At 42.7% G+C, this 18,548-nt stretch overlaps 1 protein-coding gene across 4 annotated transcripts in view; it reads left to right on the forward strand.

The window, feature by feature from the left end:
* The window catches only part of vgll4a (vestigial-like family member 4a), a 28,860-nt gene extending 10,593 nt beyond the window's left edge, over positions 1-18,267 (forward strand). For 2 of the 4 annotated variants that reach the window (XM_081386401.1, XM_081386400.1), the window contains exons 4-5: positions 14,650-14,761; positions 14,989-18,267. In XM_081386401.1, coding sequence (XP_081242527.1) covers positions 14,650-14,761; positions 14,989-15,182 — 306 coding nt within the window. In that variant the 3' untranslated portion in view covers positions 15,183-18,267. Of the gene's footprint in view, positions 1-14,649; positions 14,762-14,985 lie in introns of all 4 variants that reach the window. The other 2 variants (XM_081386398.1, XM_081386399.1) reach the window with 1 other exon arrangement.
* Positions 18,268-18,548: the final 281 nt, after the last annotated feature.

Raw genomic sequence — 18,548 nt, forward strand, 5'->3', positions numbered from 1 at the left:
GAGAGAGAGAGAGAGAGAGATGGGTAGGTTTAGGGGTCAGGTTAGTGTGTGTGTGTGTGTGTGTGTGTGAGAGAGAGAGAGATGTGTAGGTTAAGGGGTCGGGTTAGTGTGTGTGTGTGAGAGAGAGAGAGAGAGAGAGAGAGAGAGAGAGACATTTGACATTTAAAAATCCCTTTATTAATTCAGTAACATTTGGGATTTATCTGCATAAATATTTACAAACACAAAAACAAAATTTTTTCCTTCTTTTTTTCAATTCCACCTATTTTTTCCAAAACACATTAGAAAATATTTAGATTAAAGCTTCCATTCCCATCAGGTTCACACAAAAAATTATTAAAACCCCAGAGATGAAAAAAACCCTGAACATTATGTGTAAGGCAATAAAAAGCATACTCTATCGTTAGCCTTTTTTTTATAAAACATTTTGTCAATAAAACAGGATCAGTACACCCACTTTCTTCAACTTTGTTTTTTCTAGTACACCAAATTGCCAACTTCACCATTCCATAAAGAAAATTAAGAATAATAACTTTATTCTTGTTTTCTACTGAGTACTTTGGCCCATAAATAAATAATGAAACATCAAATAAACCCATTAGCTCCAGACTCCAACCCTTCACAAACTGCATCAAGTTTTTTAGGCGATAACATTCCATAAATGTATGAATCACAGTTTCTGATGCATTACAAAAAGGACAACCCTCCCCAACTAAAGGATCCAGTCGTGCTATGTGTCTGTTTGTGGCTAAAACTCCATGTACAATTCTCCACTGCAGATCTCCTACTCTCTTCCCAGTGGGTCTTTTGTACAGGGTCCGCCAGCTACCTTTCGGGGAAGAGCCTGACCTCAACACTAAAGTCCATTTGCTTCCTGTTTGATCTTTAAGGTCTTTATAGTTCATAGTTTTAACACATGCTGTATATAAAGTTCTTTTTGATAAATTGTTGAACAACCCCATTTCTGGAGTTTTCAGAGATAGCAATTTTGCAGGATCTTCCTCTTGATAATCCTTTTTCATCAAAAAGTCAAATTCCGGAACAGAAAATGGCTCTGTATCATCTCTTGTACAAGTCTCTTTAAGAAAATCTTTAGCTGAAAAAGGAAGTGCAGCTTCTAGGTCTTCTAGCACTCGCTTTGCGAGACGCACAGACCTGAAACCTACTTTCTGAGCAAGTTCTTCAGCTTCAATCCACCCATCTCTTTTTCTTAGATCCCGGAACATGGATATTCCAGCACAAATCAAATTTGACCTTATGGTCTCAGAGTTCAGGATCTCAACAGGAAAAAGAGGATTGAAAAACAGAGATTCGTTGAACAGCCACGGACCTGGTTTTGACCACTCTCTTGAAACAGTAAACAATTGCCATAAATCCAAAATATTGAGATAAAAAGGGTTAAGTCCACCAAGAGAAGTTTTCTTTAGGGTCATAGTGAAAAGCTGTTTATCTAGACCCATTCGTCCAGCCTTGCGTAAAAGAGCACACGTTAGTTCCATCCATCCATGATGCTGGTGATATAATAGGCGCTGAATAGCCTGCAGTCGGAAAGCTGTCAATCTCGTTTGAATATCTATCAATCCCTGTCCCCCTTCTTGAACAGGAAGATAGATGACAGCAGCTCTCAGCCAATGCTGACCAGTCCAAAAAAAATTAACAAGTCTCCGTTGAATTTCTTGGATTAACATCACTGGTGGATCCACAACCATCAGTTTATGCCATAGCATTGAGGCAATGAGATTGTTGGCAATCAGTACTCTTCCCCTATATGATAACTGGGGTAGCAACCAATTCCAGCTAGACAACCTCGCACAGACCTTCTCCACTAAACCCTCCCAATTTTTCTTTTTATATTCCTCTTGACCAAGATATACTCCTAGATATTTCAAACCAAGTGTACCCCATTGAATATTATTAGGGAGTTTTGGCAAAACTATATTGAGGTTTCCAGTAGAACCATACCACACAGCTTCTGTTTTATCCCAGTTAAGCCTAGCTGATGAAGCTCTTTCATAGACGTCTAAAGCCCCCTTTAGATTCTGTACATCTTCCTGTTGTTGAATAATTACAGTAATATCGTCAGCATATGCAGATAATATGATAGACTCTTTTTTTAAACTGTCATTTATAGTTAAACCTTTTAGTTTACGTCTAAGCATACACAATAGGGGTTCGATCGCCAAACTGTACAGCTGGCCAGACATTGGGCAGCCTTGTCTGATTCCTTTTTGTATTTTAACTGGTGCACTTAACCCACCTCCAATTTTTATCATACTCACGGATCCTTTATACAACAATTTTATCCATGATATTAACCTATCGCCAAAACCAAAGCACTTTAACACATGAAACAAATACAGATGATCCACCCGATCAAATGCTTTTTCTTGGTCTAGAGATATTAGACCAGCACTAACATTGTACATTCTTAAATATTCTAAAAGATCTCTCATTAAAAACAAATTATCATAAATACATCTTTTAGAGACGCAATAAGACTGATCTTCAAGAACCAAAGAGCCTAACACCGTCTTAAGACGATTTGCAATAGATTTAGATAATATCTTATAATCAGAGTTAAGAACAGAAACAGGTCTCCAGTTTTTAAGTAAACACAAATCTCCTTTCTTTGGAAGAAGAGAAAGGACTGCCCTTTGACAACTTTTAGGCAATTCCTTCAGTTTATAACTTTCTTCAAGGACTTTAAAAAAGTCCTGTCCAATTATTCCCCAAAAAGATTTGTAGAATTCTGCGGTAAGTCCATCAAGGCCTGGTACTCGACCAGTTGAGAGTTGTTTTACTGCATCAGTTACTTCTTCAAAGGTAAAGTTGGAGTCTAGAAAAAGTCTTTCATCTTCTTTCAAAATTGGTAAATCCTTAAAAAGTTCACATGTTGTATTCAAATCAATGTCTTCTTTTGCAAATAATTTAGAATAAAAATCAACAGCAGTTCTTCTCATCATTAAAGGATCTGAAGTAATATTTCCATCATGTCCTCGTAAACAATGCATATAATTATTATGAACAACCTTCTTTTCCAAATTAAAAAAATATTTTGTAGGTGCATCCATATCATTAATGGAAATAAACCGTGCTTTAACAAGTGCTGATTTCACTTTTTCATGTAAAATACCTCTTAATTCATGTTTCTTGGATATCAAATTGTCTTGGACTCCCATATCATTCTTATCAATCAAAGAAACATATAATGCAGAAATATCTTCTTCTAATTTAGACACTTTCCTTTTTAAACCAATCCAAGCTTGTGATGAATATTGTTGGCAGAAAAGCTTGATTTGAACTTTTCCCACCTCCCACCATTGAAGAAGATTTTCATAACTACTTTTCTGTTCTATCCAATTTTTCCAAAATTTTTTAAATTTTTCATGAAAGTCAAGATTCTCTAATAACTTATTACTAAATCTCCAATAAGAATAATGAGGGGTTGTTTGTGTTACAATCATTTTTAAAGAAATTAAATGATGATCTGAAATAGAGCTTGGGCTTATATGCGTCTCTTCTATTCTACTGCACATTGTATTCTTGACATAAAATCTATCTAAACGTGCTGCACTGATCCTATTCTCGGTCACTTTAATCCATGTGTATTGTTTAACTGCTTTATTTCTCTCTCTCCAAATATCAATGTAATATAAATCCCTTTAGATCTGTTTATGAGAAGGAAGGAGACCAGGGTCGGCTGGCTGAGACTCGTGGGTACTTTAATAATAAACTCAATTCGTACATAACAATCGCGCCACATGCGCTCACAAACTCAATATAATGTTACAGCAACAAGCAGTTCTGTTTCCTCAGTCCACAAGTGTCTCAGTCCGCTTCCAGTGTGTCCCACGAGTGCTCAGCCCTTCTCTCTCCTCGATGGCTGTGAGAGCTCTCCTTAAATGCAGTCTCCCCACGCCAATTACTGCAACGAGACACAGGTGTCAATCATTTCGTATTTAACCCACTTACCGCTGCTTCTCTCCCCGCTCTCTCTCCTGTCGCAGACCTCGCTGAACCACGCCCCCCTCGCCACATACCCCCACCGCCCGACTCAGGCCGGGGAGCCATCCGGCCTGCAGCCTCCCCCCCCCTCCTCCTGGAGAGGAAGTCGGCCACAGCCATCTGTACACCCGGCCTGTGGATCACCTGGAACTTAAAAGGCTGTAAAGCGAGATACCAACGAGTGATCCGCGCGTTGGTATCCTTCATGCGGTGGAGCCACTGCAGGGGAGCGTGGTCCGAACAGAGGGTGAACTCCCGCCCCAGGAGGTAGTAGCGAAGGGTGAGGACCGCCCACCTGATAGCCAAGCATTCCTTCTCGATGGTGCTGTACTTAGTCTCTCTCTTCGAGAGCTTGCGACTAATGTACAGCACCGGGCGATCCTCCCCCTCCACCTCCTGGGACAGTACAGCACCCAGCCCCCTGTCCGACGCGTCAGTCTGCAACAAAAAAGGGAGAGAAAAGTTAGGGGAGTGTAAGAGCGGCCCGCCACACAGAGCAGCCTTAACCTTGGTAAAAACCTGTTGGCACTGCTCCGTCCACTGGACCGTATCTGGCACTTCCTTTTTAGTGAGGTCAGTCAGCGGGCTGGTGAGGTCCGAATAACCAGGAATAAACCTTCTATAATATCCCGCCAGCCCCAGGAACTGCCTCACCTCCTTTTTGGTCTTAGGTCTCGGACAGGTTGCAATTGCTGCGGTCTTATCAATTTGAGGACGCACCTGCCCATGACCTAAGTGGAAACCCAGATACCTTACTTCCAACCGCCCAACTGCACACTTCTTCGGGTTGGCCGTCAGCCCCGCCTGTCTCAGCGCCCTAAGAACGGCCCTCACATGCTCCATATGCCGCTGCCAATCGTTACTGTAGATGATAATATCATCCAAGTAAGCAGCGGCATATGCAGTGTGGGGCCGCAGAACCTTATCCATAAGGCGCTGAAACGTAGCCGGAGCCCCGAACAGCCCGAAAGGAAGTGTCACAAATTGGTGTAATCCAAACGGCGTGGTGAAAGCCGTCTTTTCTTTGGACATGGGAGATAAGGGGATCTGCCAATATCCTTTCGTTAAGTCCAATGTCGAGTAAAAACGAGCCGAGCCCAACCGATCAAGCAACTCGTCAATCCGCGGCATTGGATATGCGTCGAATTTCGACACTGCGTTCACCCTGCGATAGTCTACACAGAACCGCACCGAGCCGTCCGTTTTAGGAACTAAAACTATCGGGCTCGCCCAGTCACTGTAAGACTCCTCGATTACCCCCAACTCCAGCATTGCCTCTAATTCGGTCTGAACCACTTTTTTTTTGTGTTCAGGCAACCTGTATGGCCGGCCGCGAACTACCACGCCCGGCTCCGTCTCAATGTGGTGCTGAATCAGAGTAGTACGACCGGGCAGGGGCGAAAACACATCTGCAAACTCAGATTGTATCTTTGCAATGTCAGCGAGCTGCGAGGGCGAGAGGTGATCTCCTCCGGGGGCCAGGGCGAGAGATTTCCCTTTTACGATCGCCTCTGGCCCGAGATCTTCCTCCCCACTCACTGCCGTTGCAAGCAACACTGACTCCTCCTCACTCCACTTTTTCAGGAGATTGAGGTGATAGATCTGTCGTGAATCGCCTCTGTCCGTTCGTATTACTTCATAATTGAGATCGCCTATTCGCTGTGTGACCTCAAAGGGTCCTTGCCACTTAGCTAATAATTTAGAGCTGGAAGTTGGTAGTAACACGAGCACTTTATCTCCCTGTGTGAATTCTCTAAGCTTAGTTCCCCTGTTATATAGCCGGCTTTGCCTGTCCTGAGCCTGGAGCAAATTCTCCATAGAGAGCCGCCCCAGTGTATGGAGTTTTGCTCTCAGGTCCACGACATACTGAATTTCATTTTTGCTATCCGAGCGTCCGTCCTCCCAAGTTTCTTTCAGGACGTCTAAAACCCCGCGAGGCTGACGTCCGTAAAGAAGCTCGAATGGGGAAAACCCCGTGGAGGCTTGCGGGACCTCGCGCACAGCAAATAAGAGGGGTTCTAGCCATCTGTCCCAATTTTTCGCGTCCTCTTGTACGAATTTACGAATCATTGTCTTCAACGTGCGATTAAACCGTTCGACCAGCCCGTCCGTTTGTGGGTGATAGACACTGGTTCGTACCGATTTAATGCCCAATAATTCGTACAATTCGCTTAACGTGCGAGACATAAACGCGGTGCCCTGATCCGTGAGAATCTCTTTCGGGATTCCCACGCGGGAGATTAAACGAAACAATGCGTCCGCCACACTTTTAGCGGAAATGGTGCGGAGCGCCACTGCTTCGGGATATCGCGTTGCGTAGTCCACTATGACCAACGCAAAGCGATGTCTCCGTGCGGTTCGTTCTAATGGCCCGATGAGGTCCATACCAATTCTCTCGAAGGGGACCTGCATGAGAGGTAAAGGGCGCAAAGGCGCTTTTGGGGCGGCCGGTGGGTTCACCAACTGACATTCACGACACGACGCGCACCATCTGCGCACGTTCTCGTGAATGCCCGGCCAAAAGAATCGGGTCATTAGACGATTTAGTGTGGAAGTCATTCCTAAATGCCCAGCCATCGGATTACAATGCGCCGTCTGGAAAAGCATTTCCCGACGGCTCCGTGGTACTAACAATTGGGTTGTATCTTCCTTTGTCTGAGTGTCTTGGGTCACTCGATACAACCTGTCCTTAATTATGGCAAAATAAGGATAGGAGAGCGCGCGATCAGGTTGGAGGGGCTGCCCATCGATGGAACGGACCTGTTCAAATGCATGTTTGAGCGTCTCATCTTGCGACTGTTCCAGAGGAAAGTCATCGCGGTTGGAGAGGTTTAACCTCTCCACGCCGCTCGCATCCTCTGAAACAGACCCGCTAGGTCCAGGTACAGCCTCTCCCACCTGAGTGCTAGCTCCCCTTCCCCGCCCTCTCTTTTTCCCAGAGACATCCGTTGTCAAATACCCCAATAATTGTGCGAAACCTGGCCAATTTGTCCCCAGAATTAACGGATGTCGGAGGCGCGGACTAACTGCCACCTCCACACAATGATTTTGTCCCTTGAATTTAATAGTGATGGCTCTTAACGGGTATTCCACTATATCCCCGTGCACACACCTCACCTTAACCATGCGGCCCGTATCCAATGCCCCAGATTGTATCAGGCTTTGATGGATAGAGGTCTGGTTACAACCAGAATCCACCAATGCCTGATAGGTACCCCCCTTAATACTCACAGGTATCTGGTACAACCCGGCTTGATCAGGGGCGGTCTGCGGGACGTCCGGGATCCGGACCATCGTCCCCACCTCCATAACCGGGCACCTATCCACGAAATGGCCCGGATCCCCGCAACGCCAACAGACCGGCCCAGGTTTTCCCGCCGCCCTAGTGGCAGAAAGTGGGTCCAGTGATTGGCGTGGGGAGAATGCAGCAGCGCCATCGAGTCCCTCCTGGGACCCCGGCCCCCTGACGGGGCCCCGCGGCCCGGCTGGAAGCTCCGCTCCAGCCCTCCATCTCGGGTAGGCCCGTGGCGGGCCACTGATACGGGTCCTGGGGAAAGGAACAGGTTTAGGGGGAGGGGTAGAGAGAGGGACAGGGGGAGAGGGAGAGAGAGAGATTGATGGCAGGGGTTCGCCGACCCCGGAGCACGCCGCCATCTGGTCCTCCGCCAGTTGGATGGCCAGATCCAGCGACGCCGGTCGGTGGCACTGGACCCACTGGGCAGTCCTCCTTGGCAGCCGGGAAATGAACTGCTCCAGTACCACCTTGTTGATAATGTCCTCGGCGTCGCTTCCTCCGGCCAACAGCCATTTGCGGCACGAGTCCCGGAGCTGCTGTGCCAGGACAAAGGGTCGGCCCGCTTCCGCCAATTCCAGTGAGCGGAAGCGCTGTCGATGTTGTTCAGGGTTGAGGCCGACCCTTTGGAGAATAGCTCGTCGTAGATCGGCGTACACCAGGAGGTTCTGGACGGGCAGTTGTTGAGCAGCCTTCTGGGCTTCCCCCGACAGCAGTGGTATCAGGCGCACCGGCCAGCTGGCCTGTGGCCACTCACATGCCTCGGCCGTCCGCTCAAACAAGTCCATGAAGGCCTCGGGATCATCAGCGGGTCCCATCTTACTCAGAGGCATGTGAGCTGCTGCGGTGGCCGCAGCGCCGGGGAAAGCCGACTCCGTCCGAACCCCCCGGTCCAGCCAGCTCCGGAACAGCTCGCGGTCCTCCTGCTGGGCTTGCATCATCACGTGGAACCGTTTCTCCTGATCGGCCCGCAAGTCCAGCAGGGCTTGATGGTTCTCTTGATGTAGACCCGCGAGCGATGTAATGATGTCCGCAAATGGCGTTCCCGATGTTCCTGGCAGAGATTGCATTTCGGCGGCGGCGTTCTCCTTCCTTCCCGGGTTTCGGCACCAGTGTAATATAAATCCCTTTAGATCTGTTTATGAGAAGGAAGGAGACCAGGGTCGGCTGGCTGAGACTCGTGGGTACTTTAATAATAAACTCAATTCGTACATAACAATCGCGCCACATGCGCTCACAAACTCAATATAATGTTACAGCAACAAGCAGTTCTGTTTCCTCAGTCCACAAGTGTCTCAGTCCGCTTCCAGTGTGTCCCACGAGTGCTCAGCCCTTCTCTCTCCTCGATGGCTGTGAGAGCTCTCCTTAAATGCAGTCTCCCCACGCCAATTACTGCAACGAGACACAGGTGTCAATCATTTCGTATTTAACCCACTTACCGCTGCTTCTCTCCCCGCTCTCTCTCCTGTCGCAGACCTCGCTGAACCACGCCCCCCTCGCCACAATCAATAAGTCCAAATTGTGTGATAATCTCTCTTAAAGATACTGCTGATAAAAAATGAGGCTCTTCTCCATTTCTATCACAAGTAAAATCCAAAGTACAGTTCCAATCACCTCCAATTACTAAAAAATCTTCATTCATAAAAGAGAAAACTACATCTTTAAACTTAAGAAAAAAGGCTATTCTTTCTCTACCCGTTGTAGGAGCATAAACATTTATTAACCCAAAAACTCTATTTTTTATTTCTACTCTGAGAGCAAGTAGGCGTCCTTTCACTGCCTCACTTTTAGACAAAATTTTAACTTTACATCTGGGTGAAAATAATATTGCCACCCCTGCACTAAGGTTGGTACCATGACTCAAGACATGATCTCCCTCCCACCACATCCCCAAATCAGATTCATTTTCTTCATTACTATGTGTTTCTTGTAGAAACACAACTTGAGTTTCTTTCAAATTTAAACATTCTTTTAATAAAGGCCATTTACTTCTATCCCTTGCCCCATTTATATTTAAGGATCCTATTTTAAGAAACTCCATAAACAGGGGAAAGGAAAAAAGAAAGAAAGAAAAAAACACAGAAAAGGCCAGACCCCCATGTGCATTTATTTAGAACTTGTTCTAGTAGACCTACGTTTACCCTTTCTCTTTTTAATTTTTTGTCTGACTGCTGTCAAATATTTCTTTAATCTGAACCTTTTTTGCTGTGACAAAACCTCAACATCACATTCTTTACGAGCTTTCATAACGGATGCGATAAACTTCTCTAGGTCAGGAAAAAACTCTTCAACATCAACACTCTTCCCCTTAGTTTCATCCAGGAAATTATTTATCTGTTCAACAGAATAAAAATCTCCATATCTACCGACGTCTACATCAATGCATGAATCATCATCTCTAATGCTCTCGTCTTCGGACTCTTTTTCCGCTTCATCATTTGAAACTGTAAATTCCTCTTGCATTCTATCGTCTTTGAAGCTTAAAGCACCAGTAACAAAACAACCAATTGGCGAAACTTCTTCGTTTGTACCCTCAGTACTTCCAGACGCGTTCACACTCACATCTACTCTATCACTAACCTCATTTTCTCCTTTTGCATCTCCATCCTCTTTCCGAGCACCGGCGTCACTCACCGGCTTTCCCACCGCAGTCACTCCACTACTCGCACCAGCCAAACCTGACGGCCCTGCTTCTTCCTCGGCCCGTTGTTTATGAGGGCACAGCAATCTCTTATGGCCGATATCGCCACACTCAAAGCAACGCAATGTATCAGTACTCGCGTAAACCATATACGAGCTCTCTCCACATGTCACTCGGAACGAAACATCCAGTGTTTTAGAAGGAGCGGTCAAAAACATAAACGCTTGTCGTCTAAAAGACAATACATGCTTAAGTTCGCTAGATCTACAACCCAAAGGAATCGTTTTTACAGCACTAGCCATCTTTCCGAACCGAGTTAATTCTCGCACAATCGCGTCATCTTTGATAAAAGGAGGTACATTAGAGATTGTCACTTTTGTAGCTGGAGCAAAAAGAGGTGTAACGGGTACAAACGTTTCTTTCACCCAAATGCCAGTTTCAATTATCTTGATTACTAGTTGTTCGTTTTTTAAAAAGACGACAACTGCCTTATTCATGCGAGAAGCAGAAATAATGTTTTCATGGCCTACCTGTTGTCCTGTTGCTAACAGCACCTCCTCAATCGCTGTACCTGCCTCGGGAACGCACCTGAAACCATTCTTAAGCGACAGAGATGGCTCTTCCACCGCAGGGAGAGAAGCCATCCCGCTTTACTAAACGAAAAAACGCCTCACAAACTTAAAATATAATAAACAGTGATCTAGAAAGTGAGAAAAAAAATATATAGAAAAAAAAAGAGAATAAATCCTATAAAAAAACAACAAAAATAGAAAAAAAGTTTTAACTATAAGAAGAAACTTCACGCTCTCACGCACGTGCCCCTCACACACCGCACTCACGCACTCACTCCCAGCATGCAACACGAGAGAGAGAGAGAGAGAGAGAGAGAGAGAGAGAGAGAGAGATGGGTAGGTTTAGGGGTCAGGTTAGTGTGTGAGAGAGAGAGAGAGATGGGTAGGTTAAGGGGTCAGGTTAGTGTGTGTGTGTGTGTGTGTGTGTGTGTGTGTGAGAGAGAGAGAGAGAGAGAGATGGGTAGGTTGAGGGGTCAGGTTAGTGTGTGTGTGTGTGTGTGTGTGAGAGAGAGAGAGAGAGAGAGAGAGAGAGAGAGAGAGAGAGAGAGAGAGAGAGAGAGAGAGAGATGGGTAGGTTTAGGGGTCAGGTTAGTGTGTGTGAGAGAGAGAGAGAGAGAGAGAGAGATGGGTAGGTTTAGGGGTCAGGTTAGTGTGTGTGAGAGAGAGATGGGTAGGTTTAGGGGTCAGGTTAGTGTGAGAGAGAGAGAGAGATGGGTAGGTTTAGGGGTCAGGTTAGTGTGTGTGTGTGTGTGTGTGTGTGTGTGAGAGAGAGAGAGAGAGAGAGAGAGAGAGAGAGAGAGAGAGAGATGGGTAGGTTTAGGGGTCAGGTTAGTGTGTGTGAGAGAGAGAGAGAGAGAGAGATGGGTAGGTTTAGGGGTCAGGTTAGTGTGTGTGAGAGAGAGATGGGTAGGTTTAGGGGTCAGGTTAGTGTGAGAGAGAGAGAGAGATGGGTAGGTTTAGGGGTCAGGTTAGTGTGTGTGTGTGTGTGAGAGAGAGAGATGGGTAGGTTAAGGGGTCAGGTTAGTGTGTGTGTGTGAGAGAGAAAGAGAGAGAGAGATGGGTAGGTTTAGGGGTCAGGTTAGTGTGTGAGTGTGTGTGAGGAGAGAGAGATAGGCCGCTGTCAGGAGCCTAAAAGAGGCCTAGAAATAGGGTTTCGTTCCACATATTTAATATCAGAAATATATAGAGATTCCTTAGGAAAAAGTTCTCCACACACAATCTTGCAGTTTTTGAGAAAAATTATGCTAAAGGTGCCCATTTTGAAAAAAAGGGGAAAACATAGGGAATTTTGCACTTTCAAACCTGTTATCATATAAACCCAAAAAATCCGAATTACCACTTGAAGTACAAAATAAAATTTTGAAATTTTAAAACAGTTTGAAATGTGTGATATACCTGAAGTTGCTATCTAGGGACAGTAAACATGATAAGATTATCAAGAAAACGTCTACTGTAACATTAACATCCCAATTACTACTCATTATGTTGTTCCAATTCAAAGGTAATATTTGAGGTAAAATCGCAATTGACACTTTTCACACGCTCTCACACCACACATCCATTCTCAGGAAAGCCATTTATTGACCATAATATAGGCACGTTAGTTGGCTAGAAAAAGAGCTATAGAGAGTATTTTGCTAAATATGTGTACTATATTACATATTTATTATATTTGTACTTATATCATTAAATAAAGTTGTTATTATAATAAAAAAACACATTATATTTAATTTGAGTTATTTTTAACCTTAAATAATACTACCAGCTGATAGGGCTGTGTGTAGCCTATTTTTCTTGAGAAAAATGAACGCCTATCTTGTGTACCTAATATTTATCCAAATGAGTCAACATTAAATTAAATCACAAGAATTGAATTAAAAAAGTGAAATTTCTTTAAGAAATTTGTAAAAAAACAAAAACAAACTTAGCTTACCAGAAATTGTACCATATAAACATTGTAACATGTTGTCAAAATTCAGTTTAGTTACTAAAATGTTTTGACAATCACAATACACTTATTGTGATGCAAGTTTTTTTATTTTGCAATCCCCAACCTTCTTTTGCAAATGAAAGGATACAGATATTAACAGTAAGAAATAAGGGGGACATACAGACATCATCACAAGTGGTTATAAGAGTCACAAATCAACACAACAAAAATTTTGTCATTATGAAAAATGAAAGGTTCCTTACAACGGACTCAAGGATGATATATGTTTTCGAAGCATTTGTGTTCAAAGGTTTAGACATTTAGTAAAACGGGACTTTATATCAGAGGAGAACATGCTAAAATTGTGATTACAGTGAATGTTTCTGGCTTTGTGAAGATGAAATTTACCCAGAAGACAAAGTAATAATACAGTATTATCAAGATTAACATCCTTAGAATGAAAATCGGGCAAAAACCATGATAGATTATGTAATTTACAGGCATGTTGCGTTCGGCTCGAGTTCACTGTAGTAAACGAATGCGTATGAGCGCAGACTCGTCTTCCATAACAAAGTGACATCACCAATAGTAGTAAAAGACACCTAATATAAAGTGTGACCGATGTTTCTTTAGTTGATATGATAGTGGCATCTAAAATTATAAAAAAAAATATCATCATGAAAATAATTGAAAACATCTTTACCTGAAAAATAACATTTTAGAATAATAATAAAAATAGAATAGTAATAGACAAAGCTTGATGTGTATATATAAATGTATCATTTATTTAGCTTAAATTATGTTTTTATTTCATATAGGGCCATTCATTGCAGTTGCACCACCTGACTTTTGCAGCTGTTTTTACGCTGAACAGGCTTCTACTCAGAGGCCTATGCTACGAAGATCATACACAGACTTTATTAATGCAGTAAAGAAATTTATGATAAAATAGCATTTCCCTCATTTTATATTTGTTGCACCACCTGACATGGAAAGTGTACCAACCTACCCGTACTTGAAAGTAGCTGTTTTTATCAGTATTTGTGAGAGATCTACAAGCCTTTTCTCTCTGGCACAGGGATCCTGGGTTGGGCTCCTCTGGATAATGCGTTATCATTATTATTACCTTGTCACTTCATAGTAAACGACCCATGTTTGCAGTTGTGCCACCCTGACATTTGACAATATACACATTCCCAGACAAAAGCCTGAGTTTCTCCCAAGGTTTTTTTTCCCCCAAGTTAGGTTAGTATTATTGATTTGACTGCACTGATACTATTGGATGACATCACTATTTTCTGCAGAACTGCTTTATAGATGAAATTAACTAACTTATTAATTGATGATCTTTACAACAGAAGTGAATAAACAGACTTCGGCTGAACAATGACACTATTTTCTTTTAGAGCTGCTGTACAGCCGAAATGAACACTGTTTGCATCGTTTATCATCATTTTCCTGTTATCACTGTAAAGCTGCTTTGAAACAATTTGTATTTTATGAAGCGCTATAGAAATAAAGGTGACTTGACTTGACAAAAGTTTTCAAATGATCTCAACAGCTTTAAAACTACTGGTATTTATACAATTTGTTTAAATTAACCTTAAAAAGGTTAAACAAATTATAATTATGCCATAGTATTTTGTTTTGAATTCCTTATTATTAAAACACTACTTTCTTAGTCCGTTCATGTGTGCGGATGGTTTTGCCACCTGACATTTTGGGGGTTTAAGATAAAAATAAAAAAAATAAATCTATTATTTGAATGTACTGAAAATGAATTCAAACTAAATAGGTTTTGTAGAATAAAGTGATGCATGTCATGAATTTATCAAATCATTTTTAAAAGGAAATAATGCAGTTGGACACAGAAATATGCACGTCGTGTCATTGACCCGTAGTTGTTCCATTCGGTGCCGATCCGGCCCAGCTGCTACGGATATGGTTCACTGTGGGACTGAGAACAGAGCTCTCATACAATACAAATGAGTATGAGATGTAAATAGCGACCGCGTTATGGAGGATGATCAGATATTTCTTTTAATTTTATTATTAACTAGGCCAGATACAGAGAAACCGGAGCTAGGGCCGCCGGTGGAAAGGCTGTTGACTCTACAAAAGTGACTCCACTGTTATAGGATGTGTTGTTGAACGTGTGCATATGCATTAGCATGTAGAATTGTCATATTTCCGACATGTTTCCGAACAGAATCGTCCATCTGTAATCACCTGTGCCCCTGCCGGCAACCGGCCCTGCAGTCTGTCCAGCTGCCACATGTGTCCTAATGCCTGCACATCTGGATCCACCAGCAAGACCAACGGTAGCAATGAATGCGTGATCACAAGTGTGTGTTCTGAGTCTGAGTGAGCAGCACATCATTACCAGCTGGTGTGGTTATAAATCTTCCAGTAGAATTACAACTGCTTCTCTTTATTCGTTTGTAGGTGATAAATGAATGATTGATTCTTGAAATGGCTCCCATGAAAATCCCCAGTGTATTCAGTGTTTTTTGTCCTCTGATCACGTGATCTGTCTGTTCCTCAGCAGACTCTGAGTGTGACCCTGTGATTGAGGAGCATTTCCGGCGCAGTCTGGGCAAGATCTACGAGGAGCCCGTCTCTAACCTGTCCATCACAGGCTCCGTCGACGACCACTTCACTAAAGCACTGGGGGACGCCTGGACACGGATCAAAGCCAGGGGCCACGACGGGACTGCACCAAACCACGAGGGGCGCTGTTAAACCAACTCAAGCTCACACACACGAACACTGCTCCGGTCGGATCACTTCAGAGGTGTAGGCAAGACCCACACCATTGCAGCATTCATTTCAATACAGCTTATTGAGCAATAAATTACTCTTTTTAATATAAAACATGTCATGCTCTTTATATTTTCCATGTTTCTTTATCTAATGTGTGAATAACTTTAAGCAGAACTGCCAACTGAAAGCCGCGAGGATGTAAACAATATCGCAAAATCTCTATGGACTGACATTGTGTTGTGTCAGAGGAAACCTGACATGAAAAAAATGGTATCGTTTGATCATTGACTTATCGCTTGTTCAATAAAGTCAAAAAAATGAAAAGGCATTAAAACAACTGTGAAATATTACTGAAATTAGGTCTCTGTTCTGGATCTGGTCTTGAAGGGTCTAGTCTTGGTCTGGGTCTCGAGGATAGGTCTCTGTTCTGGATCTGGTCTTGTAGGGTCTAGTCTTGGTCTGGGTCTCGAGGATAGGTCTCTGTTCTGGATCTGGTCTTGAAGGGTCTAGTCTTAGTCTGGGTCTCGAGGATAGATCTCTGTTCTGGATCTGGTCTTGAAGGGTCTAGTCTTGGTCTGGGTCTCGAGGATCTTAGTCTGGGTCTCGAGGATAGATCTCTTGTTCTGGATCTGGTCTTGAAGGGTCTAGTCTTGGTCTGGGTCTCGAGGATAGGTCTCTGTTCTGGATCTGGTCTTGAAGGGTCTAGTCTTAGTCTGGGTCTCGAGGATAGATCTCTGTTCTGGATCTGGTCTTGAAGGGTCTAGTCTTAGTCTGGGTCTCGAGGATAGATCTCTGTTCTGGATCTGGTCTTGTAGGGTCTAGTCTTGGTCTAGGTCTCGAGGATAGGTCTTGTTCTGGATCTGGTCTTGAAGGGTCTAGTCTTAGTCTGGGTCTCGAGGATAGGTCTCTGTTCTGGATCTGGTCTTGTAGGGTCTAGTCTTGGTCTGGGTCTCGAGGATAGATCTCTGTTCTGGATCTGGTCTTGAAGGGTCTAGTCTTGGTCTAGGTCTCGAGGATAGGTCTTGTTCTGGATCTGGTCTTGAAGGGTCTAGTCTTAGTCTGGGTCTCGAGGATAGATCTCTGTTCTGGATCTGGTCTTGTAGGGTCTAGTCTTGGTCTGGGTCTCGAGGATAGATCTCTGTTCTGGATCTGGTCTTGAAGGGTCTAGTCTTGGTCTAGGTCTCGAGGATAGGTCTTGTTCTGGATCTGGTCTTGAAGGGTGTAGTCTTGATCTGGGTCTCGAGGATAGATCTCTGTTCTGGATCTGGTCTTGAAGGGTCTAGTCTTGATCTGGGTCTCGAGGATAGGTCTCTGTTCTGGATCTGGTCTTGTAGGGTCTAGTCTTGGTCTGGGTCTCGAGGATAGGTCTCTGTTCTGGATCTGGTCTTGAAGGGTCTAGTCTTGGTCTGGGTCTCGAGGATAGGTCTCTGTTCTGGATCTGGTCTTGAAGGGTCTAGTCTTAGTCTGGGTCTCGAGGATAGGTCTCTGTTCTGGATCTGGTCTTGAAGGGTCTAGTCTTAGTCTGGGTCTCGAGGATAGGTCTCTGTTCTGGATCTGGTCTTGAAGGGTCTATTCTTGGTCTGGGTCTCGAGGATAGGTCTTGTTCTGGATCTGGTCTTGAAGGGTCTAGTCTTGGTCTGGGTCTTGGATGGTCTGGTCTTGACTACACCTCTACTATAAATGTAAACTTTGAAGATGATGGCCAACCAAAGAAATGCTAAATTCTAATTTTATTAACATTAGAGTGCCTTTGAGTTTTCAGGAAGTGTCATTTGTTGAGGTGTTTTTGAGTTGTTGAGCTGAATTTGCTAAGATCTATTGAACAAAGGGCTTTTAACTAATTTTAACTAGTTTGGAAACTCCAAAATCAATAGAAAAAAAAAAGATTTTTACTTTATTTTATTTGTTTTGCATAATCAAAATGAACCCAAGAGCAGAAACGGAACATTATTTTCATGAAATTCTCCTAAAAAATTAGTACAAAATGACAACAAATGCTACCACAATAAATGCTTACAGTTGAATTAAGATCTGATTAATTGTAAAATAATGTTCAAGAAATCTAAATGGTTCCAAATAAATTGCAATAAGCATGTTTTTTCTGGCGCTCACCTTTCTTTAATGCATGACTTTAAAACTCGAATAGTTGGTATCGGATGGGTTTTACATTTTCTTTACACTCTTCACTAAGCAACTGCTGGGACAGTGTTTTCTGTATTTTAAAGTGTCAGGAGTGTGTTCGCGGCTGGCTTGATCGAGTTTCACTGCCATGACACATTCCTGCAATGATCAACTAAATTAAACCTAGCAAAGTGTTTTTTTTTTTTTATATTTGAATTAAAAGTGTATACTATACTTCATGTTTTATCATGCTGGCATTAAATGACATAAACTCTAGTCAACACTGCTGTGAGTACTGGGTTTTTAATCCAGGAGCATTTTAATTTGACTTTTTCTATTAATATTTGTTGACTTTTAGTAACCAGAGCTATTTTCAAAAAAAGGTGTGTGTGTGAGAGAGAGAATGTTTGTGTGGTGTCAATGCAAGATACACACTAAATGATTTAATTTCCTCATCTCTTGTCTTTCTTTTTCTTTTTGTGAACACAATTTTTTTTTAATGTATAAAAAATAATACAAATAATGTAAAATATGACGATCATTACACTGTGTGTGATGAATAAATATATAGTTTCTCATAGCAAATAGTCTGTCATTAACTGTTGGGTATGCTCATCTTTTTTTCCTTGTAATGTAACCGTCAATTGTTCATTCAAATGTTATATAAAACAGATGTAATAAGTGTAAACATGTTGAGCCATCCTACTTTGTTCAGTCCAACACAAAAGAACCAGTTTAGCAAAGTCTCATAAATTGCCTGTTTGACATGGGCAGATCTACATTAATATGGAATATATAACTGATTTTGACATGACAGAGTGGCTTTGCCAAAAAAATGTGAAAAATAACTGTGAATGTGAGATTGATTTATAAGTTTGTAACTCTCCTTTTTCTTAAAAAATATTTGTATATGTATTATATATGAATAAAATCACCTCAAAGCAAACAATCATTTTTCTTGAACATTTTCCTGCGCCTACATGTATCACTGTTTAGATATAGCATCAATCCCATCAAAACCCTCTTACAGGATAATGACCTTCTCTGTTTCATTGGCCTCTCATGGAGATATCATTCATATAATAATTGCATTTTGTATTGTAATAACATTTTAAATTTAGTCAAGTTTACATTCAAGGGCATCACTGATTAGAATGATTATGAATGAATTATGAATGAAGCTTCTTATGTGCCAGCTGTGCTTCTTTAAACGGGTGAAATATG

This window comes from Scardinius erythrophthalmus (genome assembly GCF_964197995.2).
Source record: "Scardinius erythrophthalmus genome assembly, chromosome: 15".
Classification (NCBI taxonomy): domain Eukaryota; kingdom Metazoa; phylum Chordata; class Actinopteri; order Cypriniformes; family Leuciscidae; genus Scardinius; species Scardinius erythrophthalmus.